General features: G+C 41.2%; 1 protein-coding gene across 6 annotated transcripts in view; it reads left to right on the top strand.

Moving 5' to 3' along the window:
* ERC1 (ELKS/RAB6-interacting/CAST family member 1) overlaps positions 1 to 14,821 on the top strand; it is a 519,277-nt gene that overhangs the window by 216,089 nt on the left and 288,367 nt on the right. For all 6 annotated transcript variants that reach the window (XM_079775049.1, XM_079775046.1, XM_079775048.1 and 3 more), the window contains one exon: positions 6,525 to 6,660. In XM_079775049.1, the coding sequence (XP_079631175.1) occupies positions 6,525 to 6,660 (136 nt within the window). The remainder of the gene's footprint in view (positions 1 to 6,524; positions 6,661 to 14,821) is intronic.

Genomic DNA, 14,821 nt, shown 5'->3' on the forward strand with positions numbered 1-14,821 from the left:
CAGTGATGATCAATCTGTATATTACTCTCTTATTAGATAGGATAGAGGCCTGGTACAGGGGTGAGGGACAGCTGGTTTGCCCTGAAGGGTGTCCCGGATCAGGTGGGGGTTCCCTTGGGGCGTGGGGCAGCCTGAGCGAGGGGCCTGTGGTGGTTTGCACAGGGGTGGCAACCCAAGCGGAGGCCCTGGTGTCTGGAATTTATTTTTATTCTACAATTGAAACTTTGTAGCCTGGAGCGGAGCCAAGCCTGGGGCTCCCTCCAGGCCGGCAGCCATTTCTGTTGGGGTTATAATTGAAACTTTGTTGCCTTAAGCGGGTGGGCCTGGCCAGGGTGTGCGGAAAGCTTTGCTTCCCCTGTTGCCGGCAGCAACCCTGGCCTGCTCTCTCAAGCTCCATTCTGCCGCCATTTCTGTTTGAATTTGTTTACCTTCTATAATTGAAACTTTGTAGCTTGAGTGGAGGCTTAGGCCTGGCAAGGGCAGGCGGAAAGCTTGGCTTCCTCTGTTACCTAGGAAACCTTGCTCTCTGTGGCTGTAGCCATCTTGGTTTGGGTTAATTTGCATGCTCGCTCTGATTAGATGGTGGGCGTGGCTTGTGGGTGTGTCGGAGGTATGGTCAATTTGCATATTTGTCTATTATTAGGTAGGATTATATAGTAATTAAGGTATTACAGATTTGATGCAGAAATATACAAAAATATCAGAGTAGAGAGCCACACAATAGGTACACATGTATATAGAGATTTTTTTTTTATTGTTTAAAGTTTTACATATGTCTCCTTTTTACCCCCGATTGACCGTTGCCGTGCCCCCCCACCAATCCCCGCAGCCATTCCCACCCCGGGTAAGCCCCCACCATTGGTTATGCTAATATGCATGCATGCAAGTCCTTTGGTTGCTCTCTAATCCTCCCACCTCCCCTGCCATTTGTCTCTGGATCTATTTTTGTACATCAAATTATCTTGATCATTATATCCCCACACTAGAAGCCCGATGCAAAAGATTTGTGCTAGAATGGGCTTTCCTTTCCCTGGCTGCCAGCATTGTCTTTCCACTCCGGCCCAGCCCCTTTCCGCTCAGGCCCGGAGCCGCCTCTTTCCTCTCCGGGAGCCTCCTCTTTCTGCTCTGGCCCCTCCTTCCCACAGCTGCCAGAGGCCCTGAGAGACCAGGAGTGGGGCAGAACGCCTGCATTGTTGCCATGGCGACGATGCAAGCATCCCGTCACTCAGCAGCTGAGTATGCAAATTAACTGCCATCTTTGTTGGGATATCACTCCTGATTGTCTGGTGGCGTAGCAGAGGTATGGTCAATTTACATGTTTGTCTATTAGGTAAGACTAGAGGCCTGGTGCACGAAATTCGTGCACGGGGGGAGGGGGGTTGTGTCCCTCAGCCCAGCTTGCACCCTCTTCAATCTGGAACTCCTCAAGGGATGTCTGACTGCCCGTTTAGGCCTGATCCAGGTAGAATCGGACCTATACGGGCAGTCGGACATCCCTCTCACAATCCAGGACGGCTGGCTCCCACCTGCTTGCCTGCTTGCCTTCCTGATTGCCCCTAAACGCTTCTGCCTGCCAACCTGATCACCCCCTAACCACTCCCCTGACAGCCTGATTGATGCCTAACTGCTCCTCTGCCAGGCTGATTGCCCCTAACTGCCCTCCCCTGCAGGCCTGGTCAAACCTAACTGCCCTTCCATGCAGGCCTGGTCACCCCTAACTGCTCTCCCCTGCAGGCCTGGGTCCCCCCCAACTACCCTTCCCTGTAGGTCCGGTCACCCCCAACTTCCCTCCTCTGTCGACCTGATCACCCCTAACTGCCCTCCCCTGCTGGCTTGATCACCCCCAACTGCCCTCCCTTGCAGGCCTGATCCCACCCAACTGCCCTCCCCTGCTGGCCTGATCGCCCACGACTGCCCTCCCTTGCACACCTGGTCCCTCCCAACTGCCCTCCCCTGCTGGCCATCTTGTGGTGGCCATCTTGTGTCCACATGCAGGCAGCCATCTTTGACCACATGGGGGCAGCCATCTTGTTTGTTGGTCAATTTGCATATTACTCTTTTATTAGATAGGATAGAGGCCTGGTGCATGAGTGGGGGCCGGCTGGTTTGCCCTGAAGGGTGTCCTGGATCAGGGTGGGGGTTCCCTTGGGGCGTGGGGCGGCTTGGGTAAGGGGCCTGTGGTGGTTTGCAGGCTGGCCATGCCCCCCGGTGACCCAAGCTGAGGCCCTGGTATCTGGGGTTTATTTATCTTCTATAATTGAAACTTTGTAGCGGAGGCCAAGGCAGGCCAGGGCTGTGGGAGCTTGGCTTCCTCCATCGCCGGGGGCAACTCAAGCCTCTTGCTCTCTCCAGCTCCGTGGCTGCTGCCATTTTTGTTGGGATTTATTTATCTTCTATAATTGAAACTTTGTAGCCTTGAGTGTAGGCCTGGGCTGGCCAGGGCGGCTTCCTCATTGCCGGGGAAACAACAAGCCTCCTGCTTGCTGCAGCTCCTTGGCCGCAACCATCTTGGTTGGGTTAATTTGCATACTCGCTCCTGATTGGCTGGTGGGCTTGGCTTGTGGGTATAGCGGAGGTACAGTCAATTTGCATATTACTCTTTTATTAGATAGGATATGAGTGAGATCATGTGATATTTCTCTTTCTCTGACTCGCTTATTTCGCTTAGCATAATGCTCTCCAGTTCCATCCATACTGTTGCAAATGGTAAAACTTCCTTCTTTTTGATAGTGGCGTAGTATTCCATTGTGTAGAGGTACCACAGTTCTTTAATCCACTCATCTACTGATGGGCACTTAGGTTGTTTCCAAATCTTAGCTATTGTAAATTGTGCTCTATGAACATGGGGGTGCATATATCCTTTCTGATTGGTGTTTCTGGTTTCTTGGGAAATAGTCCTAGAAGTGAGATTACTGGGTCAAATGGGCGTTCTATTTTTAACTTTTTGAGGAAACTCCATACTGTCTTCCACAGTGGCTGCACCAGTCTGCATTCCCACCAGCAGTGCAGGAGGGTTCCTTTTTCTCCACATCCTTGCCAGCACTTGTTGTTTGTTGCTTTGTTGATGATAGCCATTCTGACAGGTGTGAGATGGTACCTCATTGTCGTTTTGATTTGCATCTCTCAGATGATTAGTGACTTTGAGCATGTTTTCATATGTCTCTTGGCCTTCTGTATGTCCTCTTTCAAAAAGTGTCTACATAGGTCCTTTGCCCACTTTTTGATTGGATGTTTATCTTCCTTTTGTTAAGTTGTATGAGTTCTCTGTAAATTTTGGAGATTAAACCCTTATCTGAAATAACATTGGCAAACACACTGAGTGGCCAGATTATTATGATCTCTGAACGCATAATAATCTGGCCACGGTGCATGAATTCGTGCATGGGTGGGGTCCGGCCAGCCTGGCCATGGGGAGGGGACATGGGCGGTTAGCTGGCCTGCCTGCTGTTCGAACTCCTGGTCGAGGGGATAATTTGCATATTAGCCTTTTATTATATAGGATATACACTGAGTGGCCAGATTATTATGCGTTCTGAGATCATAATAATCTGGCCACTCAGTGTATGTTCTCCCATGCAGTGGGCTTTCTTGTTGTTTTGTTGATGGTTTCTTTTGCTGTGCAGAAGCTTTTTATTTTGACCTAGTCCCGTTTGTTTATTTTCTCCTTAGTCTCTATTGCCCTAGGAGATGTGTCTGTAAAGATACTGCTATGACATATGTCTGCTTTTTTGTGCCTGTGGAGTCTTGTAGGATTTGTATGATTTCCCAGCTTACATTTAAGTCCTTTAGCCATATTGACTTTGTTTTTGTGTATGGTGTAAGTTGGTGATCTAGTTTCATTTTTTTTGCATGTATCTGTCCAAATTTCCTAGCACCATTTATTAAAGAGACTGTCTTGACTCCATTGTATACTCTTTCCTCCTTTGTCAAATATTAATTGAGTATAGTGGTTTGGGTCGATTTCTGGGTTTTCTGTTCTGTTCCATTGGTCTATATGTCTGTCCTTGTGCCAGTACCAGGCAGTTTTGAGAACTGTGGCTTGGTAATATAGCTTGATATCTGGTAATGTGATCCCTCCAACTTTGTTCTTCTTTCTCAGGATTGTTGTGGCTATTTGGGGTCTTTTTTTTATTCCAGATGAATTTTTGGAGAGTTTGTTCTAGATCTTTGAAATATGCCGTTGGTGTTTTAATAGGGATTGCATTGAATGTGTAGATTGCTTTGGGTAGTATGGACATTTTAATGATCTTGAGTCTACCAATCCATGAACATGGTATGTTCTTCCATTTGTTTATGTCTTCCTCTATCTCTTTTTTCAATGTCCTGTTGTTTTCCGAGTACAGGTCTTTTACCTCATTAGTTAAGTTTATTCCTAGGTATCTTAATTTTTTTAGTTCAGTGGTAAATGGGATTTTTTTTTTTTTAGTTTCTCTTTCTGTGAGTTCATTATTGGTGTATAAAAATCCATAGATTTCTGGGTGTTAATTTTGTATCCTGCTACATTGCCGAATTTATTTATTAGTTCTAGTAGTTTTTTGATGGAGTCTTTGGGGTTTTGTATGTACAGTATCATGTCATGTACAAATAAGGACAATTTTACTTCTTCTTTTCCAATGTGGATTTCTTTTATTTCTTCTTGTCTGATCGCTATGGCTAGCACTTTCAGTCTATGTAGAGATTTTATACACGACAGATGTAGCAATGCATATAGGTTATGCTGGACAATTAATTATCAATATATGTCTTCTTACCTCATACCATCCCTGAAAATGAAATTATATCTCTACTTCATACCATATACAACATAAGTTTCAGGTGGATGAATGACTTAAGTGTAAAAGACTAAGTTACAAAATTTTCAGGGAATATCTTTATGAACTTGGGATGGGGAAGATACTGTGAAAAAAAGACAAGATTTCAAACCACAAAGGAGAAGATTGGTACATTGAAAGCATATCATAGTATAAAGCAATCAAAGAAATAATTCATAAACTGTAAGAAAATATTTGTATAGCACATAGCAGATAAAGGATTATGATCCAGGATATATAAAGGATACTTACAAGTCCTTAAGAAAAAGATACCCTTATTGAAAAATGGACAAAGCACATAAGTAGCTATTTTACAGAAGTAGAAACAGGAATGGTCAAATACTACAAGAAAAGATGTTCAGCCTCCGTAGCCAGGAGCATGCATTTTAAAACTATATGACATATTTTTAATTTATATCTACCAGAATGATAAAATTTAGAAAGTCTGATAGTACCAAGTATTAGTGGATATGTAGAAGTGTAACAGATATTGTTTTGCACTACTGGTGCAAGTATAAATTAATATAACTTCTTGGAAAATATTAAACTTGAAGGTATACCTACTATATGACTTAAAGTTCAGTTTGTAGGCCTGTACCTTGGAAAAACTCTTGAACAGGCATACCACAATGTATCTAGCAGCATTGCTTGTAATAGGAATAAATGAAACAACTCAGTTGTTTATCAACTTGGGAATGTGTTAAAACAATTGCCATATATTATTTTATACTGCATTGAAAATGAAGGGATAAAAAACTACATTATACTCATTGATCAGTATGAGTCTCAAAATATATTGAAAAGATGCCCTAACCGGTTTGGCTCAGTGGATAGAGCGTCGGCCTGCAGACTGAAAGGTCCCAGTTTCGATTCCGGTCAAGGGCGTGTACCTTGGTTGCGGGCACATCCCCAGTTGGATGTGTGCAAGAGGCAGCTGATCAATGTTTCTTCCTTATCGATGTTTCTAACTCTCTTTCCCTCTTCCTTCCTCTCTGTAAAAAATCAGTAAAATATATGAAAATATATATATATATATATTGAAAAGAAAAAATAGTTTATTAATAAACTTTATATATAAATTAAAACATGCAAAATAAATGAAGGATTGATATATGCAACAAAACTTTAGTAAAAGCAAGGGGATTTTAAACACAATTTTTAGAATGTAGGATATTCTTAGCTTAGTGTGGAGGCAGTGATATAGGATAGGGAGCTTCAGAAGTAGATATAATGTTCTATTGCTGAAGCTGGGTTCCTACATCTTTATAGCATTATTTTCATTTATATATACATTGAATATTGCTTTTGAAAGTGTGAAAGATTTAATAGTAGAATAAGATTTGTATCACAAAACCTTTCTTAATCAGCTATTCTACTATTTCATAGCATTGATGTCAGGAGATTTTCATGTTTCCAACATAAATCTCTGACTTGGTTTCTTTTTCATTTCAAACTATCTCATGCCCTCCTTTTTTTTTAGGATTTCATTGTGCTTCATAAAGTACATGCTGAAATACATGTTCCTGAAGCATTATTGTTAACAATTTGCTACTATTGGTTGGAGTGCCCTTGAAAGTGTTGGAATCATTTTGCAGCAGTAATTCTTTGTTGGTTTTCAGCTATTCCTTGGTGGCAGTGGTGTAAATCTGTAAATGAACTTTTTTTCTATGCATATATATGAGTAGCTTGATTTTTCTCCTCTCTTATCAACAGGCAAGTGAAAGACCAGAATAAGAAGGTAGCAAATCTGAAGCACAAGGAACAGGTGGAAAAGAAGAAGAGTGCGCAGATGCTAGAGGAGGCTCGGCGAAGGGAGGACAGTCTCAACGACAGCTCCGCACAACTCCAGGTGAGAACAACAGGAGGTTCTGCAAGGCTCTGGTGAAGAGACTTGATCCGGAATTGCATGTTGTTTTTCTCCTCATCTCTAGCCTCCTCTTTTTCCTCTTTCTAACCCTGCTTACTGCCTTCCTCTCAGACCAACTGCTTAGCAATAAAGGAATGGCTTTAAATAGAAAAGGCAAGTTTTATTCCACAGCTTTGTGCCGACACCTCAGCATAGGAGAAAGTTCATCTTGCTTCAAGTTGATCGCACTTAATTGGTAAGTTTTATTTCAATTTGATGAGTGGGTACTGTTTAGCTTTAGGGTGGTCATTGTAACTATTTTGCATTTTTCTTTATTAAAGTGCAATTCTGGTCTTGGTTTGTGTCTATATTTTTAACTTCCTTCTTTTTCTATTCTTCCTTTCTCCCTTTTCTCCCCACCTTCCACTCCTATTTTTCCCTCCCTCTTTATTTCCTTCCTTTTTAAAAATTCAGAGAGCATATTTCACAGTCATGCAAGATGTATAAACTATAATTTTTTACCTCAATGGAGTGATAATTATGTGTGAACCTAATTATTTACAGATTAAGTTAAACAAGGTTCAGTAACATTAGTAGCAGTGACCATATGATAAGTGTCAATTATGTGCCCAGTCCTTGAAACTAGGTCCTTAGCATTTATTATGTCTAACCTTCACAATGATCCAGTGTGCCTGCGATTTTGTGCACATTTTACAGATGAGGAAATGGACTCAGAGAAATCGAATTACTTAACTCATGTACGCACACAGCTGAATGGCTCTGTCATGATTCTGAGACTTCCTGGATCTCTAGCCTGTCTTCCAGTGAGCCAAAGCGGTTTCGGCAGCTCTAGCCTGTCTTAATGAAGGTTTACATTTTAGAGAAGAATACCGTAAACTTGTTAGAAACTTCTGCTGAGACTGTAAAGCCATGGCCAGACTTTTTTCTCTCATTGTAACTTCTAATTGGGTATGATAGAGTGTTTAGGTCACAACTGCATAATTGTGAAATCTTTACTGGAGAGATTTGGAGGCGTTATTATCTAGTATATGGAAGCCATTTTTAGGCTTTCAACATATTCATTTCAGACATTAAAATCCAAATTATTACCTATTTTCATTTCATCTATATATATAAAAGCCTAAGTAACCAGTTGACTGGTCAACCAGTCGCTATGAGGCGCACTGACCACCAGGGGGCAGACACTCAATGCAGGACTGCCCCCTGGTGGTCAGTGCACTCCCATAGCGGGGTGCCACTCAGCTGACCGGGATGAGCTGACTGGGATGAGCTGACTGGGATGAGCTGACTGGGATGGGCGGGGCTGGGATGGGCGGGGCTGGGATGAGCGGGAGTGGCTCCTCCCTGCCACCTGCTGCTTCGCTCACTACTACATCCCTGGGGGATGTTTCAGCTCAATCTCCGCAGGCCATGCTGAGGGACCCCACCGACTGTGCCTCTAGTTTTATATAACTTTTACTGATTATAACATGTATATACCTTATAGAAACAGTATAAATTTCCTCAAATGTACCGACGTTTGAAAAAAAGCAGCATGCCAATTTCCCTTGTCTTTGCTAACAATAATTGAAACTGTCAGTTTTCTCTTCTTTCTTCTGTGTGTGTGTGTGTGTGTGTGTGTGTGTGTGTGTGTATGTTGTCGGGTCTGATGAGTGGGAAACATATAATGTTTGTTTTAATTAATATTTTCATTTGTTGTTTAAGTAATATATATCTTCGATGGGAGCTATTTTCCCATGAAGTTTTTGCTCAGTTTCCCCCATTTTGAGAACATACAAACCTTTTAAAGTTGTTCTAGGCTTCTTTTCTACTTTTTCTTTTGAATTTAAAATATTTTAGGGTATTTTGTGTGGTGATGGTCTTAGCTTTTCTTCATTGCTAACAATTTCACTATAGGAAATTATTTCATTACTCACAAATTTAAATTGTCTTCTTTATGTTTAATGGAATTGTTTAATAATTATTCTGTTTCTGGTATTTCAATATAATCTTTTTTGAACTTGGATCACATTGGTTTTTTGTTGTTTGTTTTTTAATACTCAACTGAAGGATATTTTTCCATTGACTTTAGGGAGAGTGGAAGAGAGAGGGAAACGCAGAGAGAAATAGCGATGTGAGAGAAACACATCCATTGGTTGCCTCCTGCACGAGCCCTGACCATGGCCCAGGCCTGGGAGGAGCCTGCAACAAGGTATGTGCCCTTGACGAAATCGAACCTGGGACCCTTCAGTCTGCAGACCAACGCTCTATTCACTGAGCCAAAACAGCTAGGGCATGGCTTTGTCATGATTCGGAGACTTCCTGGATCTCTAGCCTATATTTTTAATTATAGAAAATATTTTATGATAAGATAAGCCCTTCTTTATGTTTGCCCCTTACCTGTTTCATTTGTCTTGTTTCTCCCTCCCATTTAATGTTTTCCACTCCCCATCTGCATTTGTAAACCCAAAGGTGCCCTTTTGGTCTTCTATCAGTTGTTGCGATAACAACAAAAGTGCTTTCATATGCAGTCTCTTATTTCCTCCTTTTATAATCCAAGAGAAAAGTAATCATAGTACTTATTTATATATTACATTTAGAGGAAACGAATTTAGAGTGGATGAATGACTTTTCCAAGGTGATTCAGTATGTGATAGATTTTAAAGATTAAGGTAATGAAAAATGATAGCTGATGGCCATATGCAAGACACATGTATATAATTCATTCAAATATAGAGAAAAGAGCACTGGGCTACAAATAGGATACTTTGGATCTGTTCTCAGTTCTTTTACTAGATAGCTTTGCTACTTATTTCTTAACTGCCTTATTGCAAATGATAACCCAGCAGAAGTGAGTATCCTCAGCATCCAGGTTGTGACCTCTAAAAGTTGCCAGCAATTCTTGGAGAAATGGCTAATAGTAGAATTCATGAGGGAGTAGAATAGTAGAAAACCAGTTGATTGAGGATTTATATTTTAAAAAGTTTTTACTTCTGATTTTTTTGTTTGTGTTTTCAATTTCTGAATTTACATTTGGGTCTACCTGTTTGATGTTTTCATGAAATAGGAGAAGTAAAAGTAAGGAATTATTTTAGTATTTTAATATTTCCAACATGGCATTATGATTCTAGGATTAAAATACATTCTTACGTTAAAAATAAATAATTTATACTTAATGTTTTGAACTTTGATGAGTATGAATATTTAATCTTTATCAGATACCACCAAAGATTAATTCTGTTTATCATGTTAACACATAGTGTGTTTTCTTTTGTTTTTCAAGGATAAAGCTTGGTTTAAACTTGAAGGTTCATTTCCACCTTTTGCTATTCAATGTCTGCCAGTTATGGTGTTAAGAACATTGCTGGCTTCAGTCAGGTAGAAGTTTCAGCTTGCCACAAAGTAGTAGTACCGCTTTTTATTTACTGTATTATGAAAAATAAATTACATTTTTAAAAATAAAAACACACACAGTGTAAATAATAAAGTATTATAAAGTGATAGTCTCAAGGATATTAATGGCATCCCAGAAATCATACATATATATTCCTTCCCAATCATTATTTCCTCCATTCCTTTAGAGAAAATCATTATTATGACTTTTGTTGTTCTTTGCTTTTCTTTATGACCTGTGTATATATAGATAAAAAGTATAGGTTAGTTTAGCATGTTTTTATTTTATATAAATGGATTCATTGTATTTATTCTTTTGTGACTTCTTTTGTTCAACATCATGTGTGGGATTTATTCATGATAGTGGCACTTAGCATTTGTCCTTTTATTATCCTTGCTTGCTGTGGTTTTCTTAAATTCAAAATTCCATATTTTATCTTGAAAGTGCTCTGAAAAAGAAAACTATTTCTTTCCAATTTTTTGAATACTTTAATGGAACTAAAAGTATTCCTTTTGGCAGAAAGTGAGTTTGGATATAAATTACTTTGCTCTTCGTTCTTGGCTCAACATATTAAAAGTATTTTGAAGAGATTAAAGAAATTCCTTACAAATGAAATGAAAATGATATCCCTAAATGCACTGAATCTAGTCCTCCCACAGATTCTAAACACTGCTTTTGTTTATCCTGGCCTTAATGCCCTTTCTTAAGATATCACATGCCACTAAATTGTATCCTATTTGTACCTTTGTGTTTTGGACAATTACTATGATCTGTATTACCTAGGCTCAACCTGTTTTGGTTTTAGAAGCCCTTTTACTCTCTTAAAAATTATTTAAGTCCAAAATGTGATTTTTATGTTGCTTATAATTATATATACGCAGTTACTTACTGACCCAGCTGTCCAACATCTAGATGTATCTAACATACACAAACATTTCTTAAAAAATATTTTTTATTGATTGCAGAGAGGAAGGGACGGGGGGGGGGGGGCGGATAGAGAGAGAGAGAGAGAGAGAGAGAGAGAGAGAGAGAGAGAAACGTCAGTGATGTCAGTGATGAGAGAGAATCATTGATTGGCTGCCTCTTGCACTATCCCCACTACAAATCGAGCCTGAAACCCGGGTAAAACCCGGGCATGTGCCCTGACCAGGAATCAAACTGTGACCTCCTTGTTCTTAGGTCGACACTCAACCACTGAGCCATGCTGGTCAAGCTATACACAAGAATTTTTGCAATATTGTTGGTAATTGCAGAATATTGGCGACAACCTAATTGCCCAAAGGTAGGAGGGTGCTTGAATCCACTATAGCACATCCACACATTGAAGACTGCCAGCTTTTAAAAAGAATGAGGGCACCAACTGGGTGGCTCAGTTGGTTGGAGTGTTGTCCCATACACCAGAAGGTTGCAGGTTTGGTTCCAGATCAGAGCACATACCTAAGTTACAGGTTTGATCCCCCGTTGGGGCGTGTCTGTGTGTGTGTGTGTGGGGGGGGGGGGGGGGGGGGCGGGGAGGGGGTAATTGACTGATGTTTCTCTCTCTCTCTCTCTCTCTCTCTCTCTCTCTCTCTCTCTCTCTCCCTCTCCCTCTCCCTCTCCCTCTCCCTCTCCCTCTCCCTCTCCCTCTCCCTCTCCTTCTCTCTCTTCACACTTCCCTTCCCTCCCTGCCTCTCTCTCTCTCTCAAATCAGTAAAAATATATCCTTAGGTGAGGATTACAAAAAAAAAAAAAAGAATGAGGATAGTCGCTAATGAACTGATATGGAGTGATTTCTAGGACATTCTGTCAAGTGGGAGAGGGCACAAAAGACTATTTATAATATGCTACTCTTGGTATAAAAAAGTAAAACCATATGATCTTATTTTCAAAAGAAAACAGGAAGGATAGACTAGAAACTAAAGAAACCAATGATCTGTGGGAGGGGTTGGGAGAGGAGTGGAAAGAAGGGGAAATCAGATTTTGGTTTCTATACACCTTTCTCCACTAAAATGATCCAAGATTTTTTGGAAAAGTGGTTGATTCCAGGGCTGGGGCAGGGAAAATACACAGTGATCCTGGACAACCTTGTGGTTTCAGAAAGTAGGAACATGCTCAACAAAAAGATCTCTCTCACAAGATTTGGGGTCTTATAATATCTTACTAGGTGTATATGTGACTATTTTAAGACTTGATTATACAATGTTTTTTTAAAGTGTTTCTAGCTTGGTCCATATATACTCATATTTAAACTATTTTACAATTCCAGTTGATAGTCATGCATATAGGACATGAATATTAAAGACAATGAGATACATATTGGTGATTCTGTGGGGTGTGTGTGTGTGTGTGTGTTTTAATTATAGTGCCTCTTCTGTTGATGTGCTGCATTTAGTTTTGCCAAACTTCGTTTCCCTTAGGAATTTCAGAATGAAAATTTACCATTTGTGATATTATGGATAGACCTAAAGGGTATTATGCTAAGTGAAATAAGTCAGTCAGAGAAAGACAAATACCATATGATTTCACTTATATGTGGAATCTAGAGTAGTGGTTGCCAGAGGGGAAGAGGGTTGGGGGACTGGGTAAAAAAGGTGAAGGAGTCAAGAAGTACAGATTGTTAGTTACAAAAAAAGTTATAGGGATGTAAAGTACAGCAAAGGCAATATAGTCAATAATATTGTAATAACTGTGTATGGTGCTGGGTGGGTACTGGAAATATGGGAGGGAATACTTTGTAAAGTATATGATTACCTAACCACCATATTTTACACCTGAAACTACTACAAAATAATATTGAATGCAAATTATAATTGAAAAATAAAATTAAAAAAGAATTTAGCTCTGTATAATTAAATTCAGTTTTGAGTCTGTGCAGATAGAGACAAATAAATGTCCCCCCCTTTCTGTGAACATTAAATATGCTCATTATAACCTTTTTTATATGTGTATATGTCAAAAGTTGTGTTACAGTGCAATTGATAGAGTAATTGCTTATATGAAGAACTGAAATTAGGTAAATCCCAGCAACAAGAGCCTCTCAAATAAGTCTATGTAAACATGATTGTAGTTGATTTGACTGATGCTAATCTGGGGATTAGAAAATCTCTCATTGAAAGCCTACTCATCTTTTAAGGTTCAGATCAAATGCTCTTTCCTTTGTGAAGCCTGCTTAAATCCTCTTATTTTAACCTAGAGACCCAATGCACGGATTCATGCACTTGTGGGGTCCCTTGGCCTGGCCTGTGCCCTCTCACAATCCAGGACCCCTTGGGGGATGTTGGACTGCCAGTTTCGGCCCGATCCCCAGAGGCCAGGCTTAGGGACCCCACCAGTGCGCAAATCTGTGCACCAGGCCTCTAGTATGCATATAAGATCTTTGGTTAATCTCTACCCGTCCTCCCTCCTCCCCTCCCCTTCTGAGATTCATCAGTCTGTTCCATTATTTCCATGCCTGTGCATTGAGCGTCTGACCCTTGGTGGTCAGTGCGCATCATAGCTACCGGTTGAACGGTCGAATGGTCAGACAGTCGCTTAGGCTTTTATATATATAGACTAGAGGCCCGATGCACAAAAATTCGTGCAAGAGTAGTCCTTCCTTCCCTCAGCTGCCGGCACCGACTTCCCTCCTCTGGCTGTCAGCAGGCACCCGGGACCCGGGCTGCTTCCCTCCTCCGGCCGCCTGTGGGCACCCAGGACCCGGGCTGCTTCCCTCCTCTGGCCGCCTGTGGGTACACAGGACCCGGGCTGCTTCCCTCCTCCGGCCACCCGCAGGCACCCGGGACCCGGGCTGGCTTCCCTTGGGCTGCCCGCAGGCACCCAGGATCCCGGCTGGCTTCCCTCAGGCCCCGGCTTTGTCAGGAAGGATGTCTGGAAGACGTTCGGTCTAATTAGCGTATTACCCTTTTATTATTATAGATTAATCACACCCTCTGTTGTAATTCCATTAGAGTTTATTTCTACTTTGATTTCAGGCCTTATTTTATCTTATTCGTATTATTTTCTAACTAGAGGCCCAGTGCACGATATTTGTGCACAGGTAGAGTCCCTAGGCCTGGCCGGTGATCGGGGCCAATCAGGGGCTGTCTGGGACTGCGGGAGGTTGGCCGGCTGGCCCCAATTGAGGCCGATCAGGGCATCCGGCTGGGGAGGGACCGCAGGAGGGCTTGTCTGGCCCCATCTCACCTAGTCCTGATCGGCCGGACCCCAGCAGCAAGCTAACCTACCGGTTGAAGTGTTTGCTCCCTGGTGGTCAGTGTGTGTCATAGCAACTGGTCGAGTGGTCAACCGCTCGGTCGGACACTTAGCATATTAGGCTTTTATATATACAGATGATTTTGTGTGTTGTTCTCTCCATGTACTTGGGTTTGGGAACCATGTCTTGGTACTTTGTACATAAACGGTTCTATAGAAAAACGTTTATTGATTTTAGTTGCATTGATAGATGTCAAGAACACTCATTCACAAACATCTTAGACTGGCCTTTGGAATTGCCCCTTTTCCAAACGCTTTAAGTACAGTTGACTTTTGAACAATGTGGGGGTTAGGGTCATTGACACTCCCACTGGTTGAAAATCCCCATAGAACTTTTGACTCCCCCCAAAATTTAACTGTTAATAGCCTGCTGTTCACTGGAAGCCGTACTGATAGCATAAACAGTTGATGAACACATATTTTGTATAATTTTGTATATTATGTATTCTTACAATAAAATAAGCTAGAGAAAATGTTATGAAGAAAATAAAAAGGAATAGAAAATACTGTGTTTATTAATACCATAAGTTTGTGTCATCT

Source organism: Cnephaeus nilssonii, assembly GCF_951640355.1.
Source record: "Cnephaeus nilssonii genome assembly, chromosome: 6".
Lineage (NCBI taxonomy): Eukaryota > Metazoa > Chordata > Mammalia > Chiroptera > Vespertilionidae > Cnephaeus > Cnephaeus nilssonii.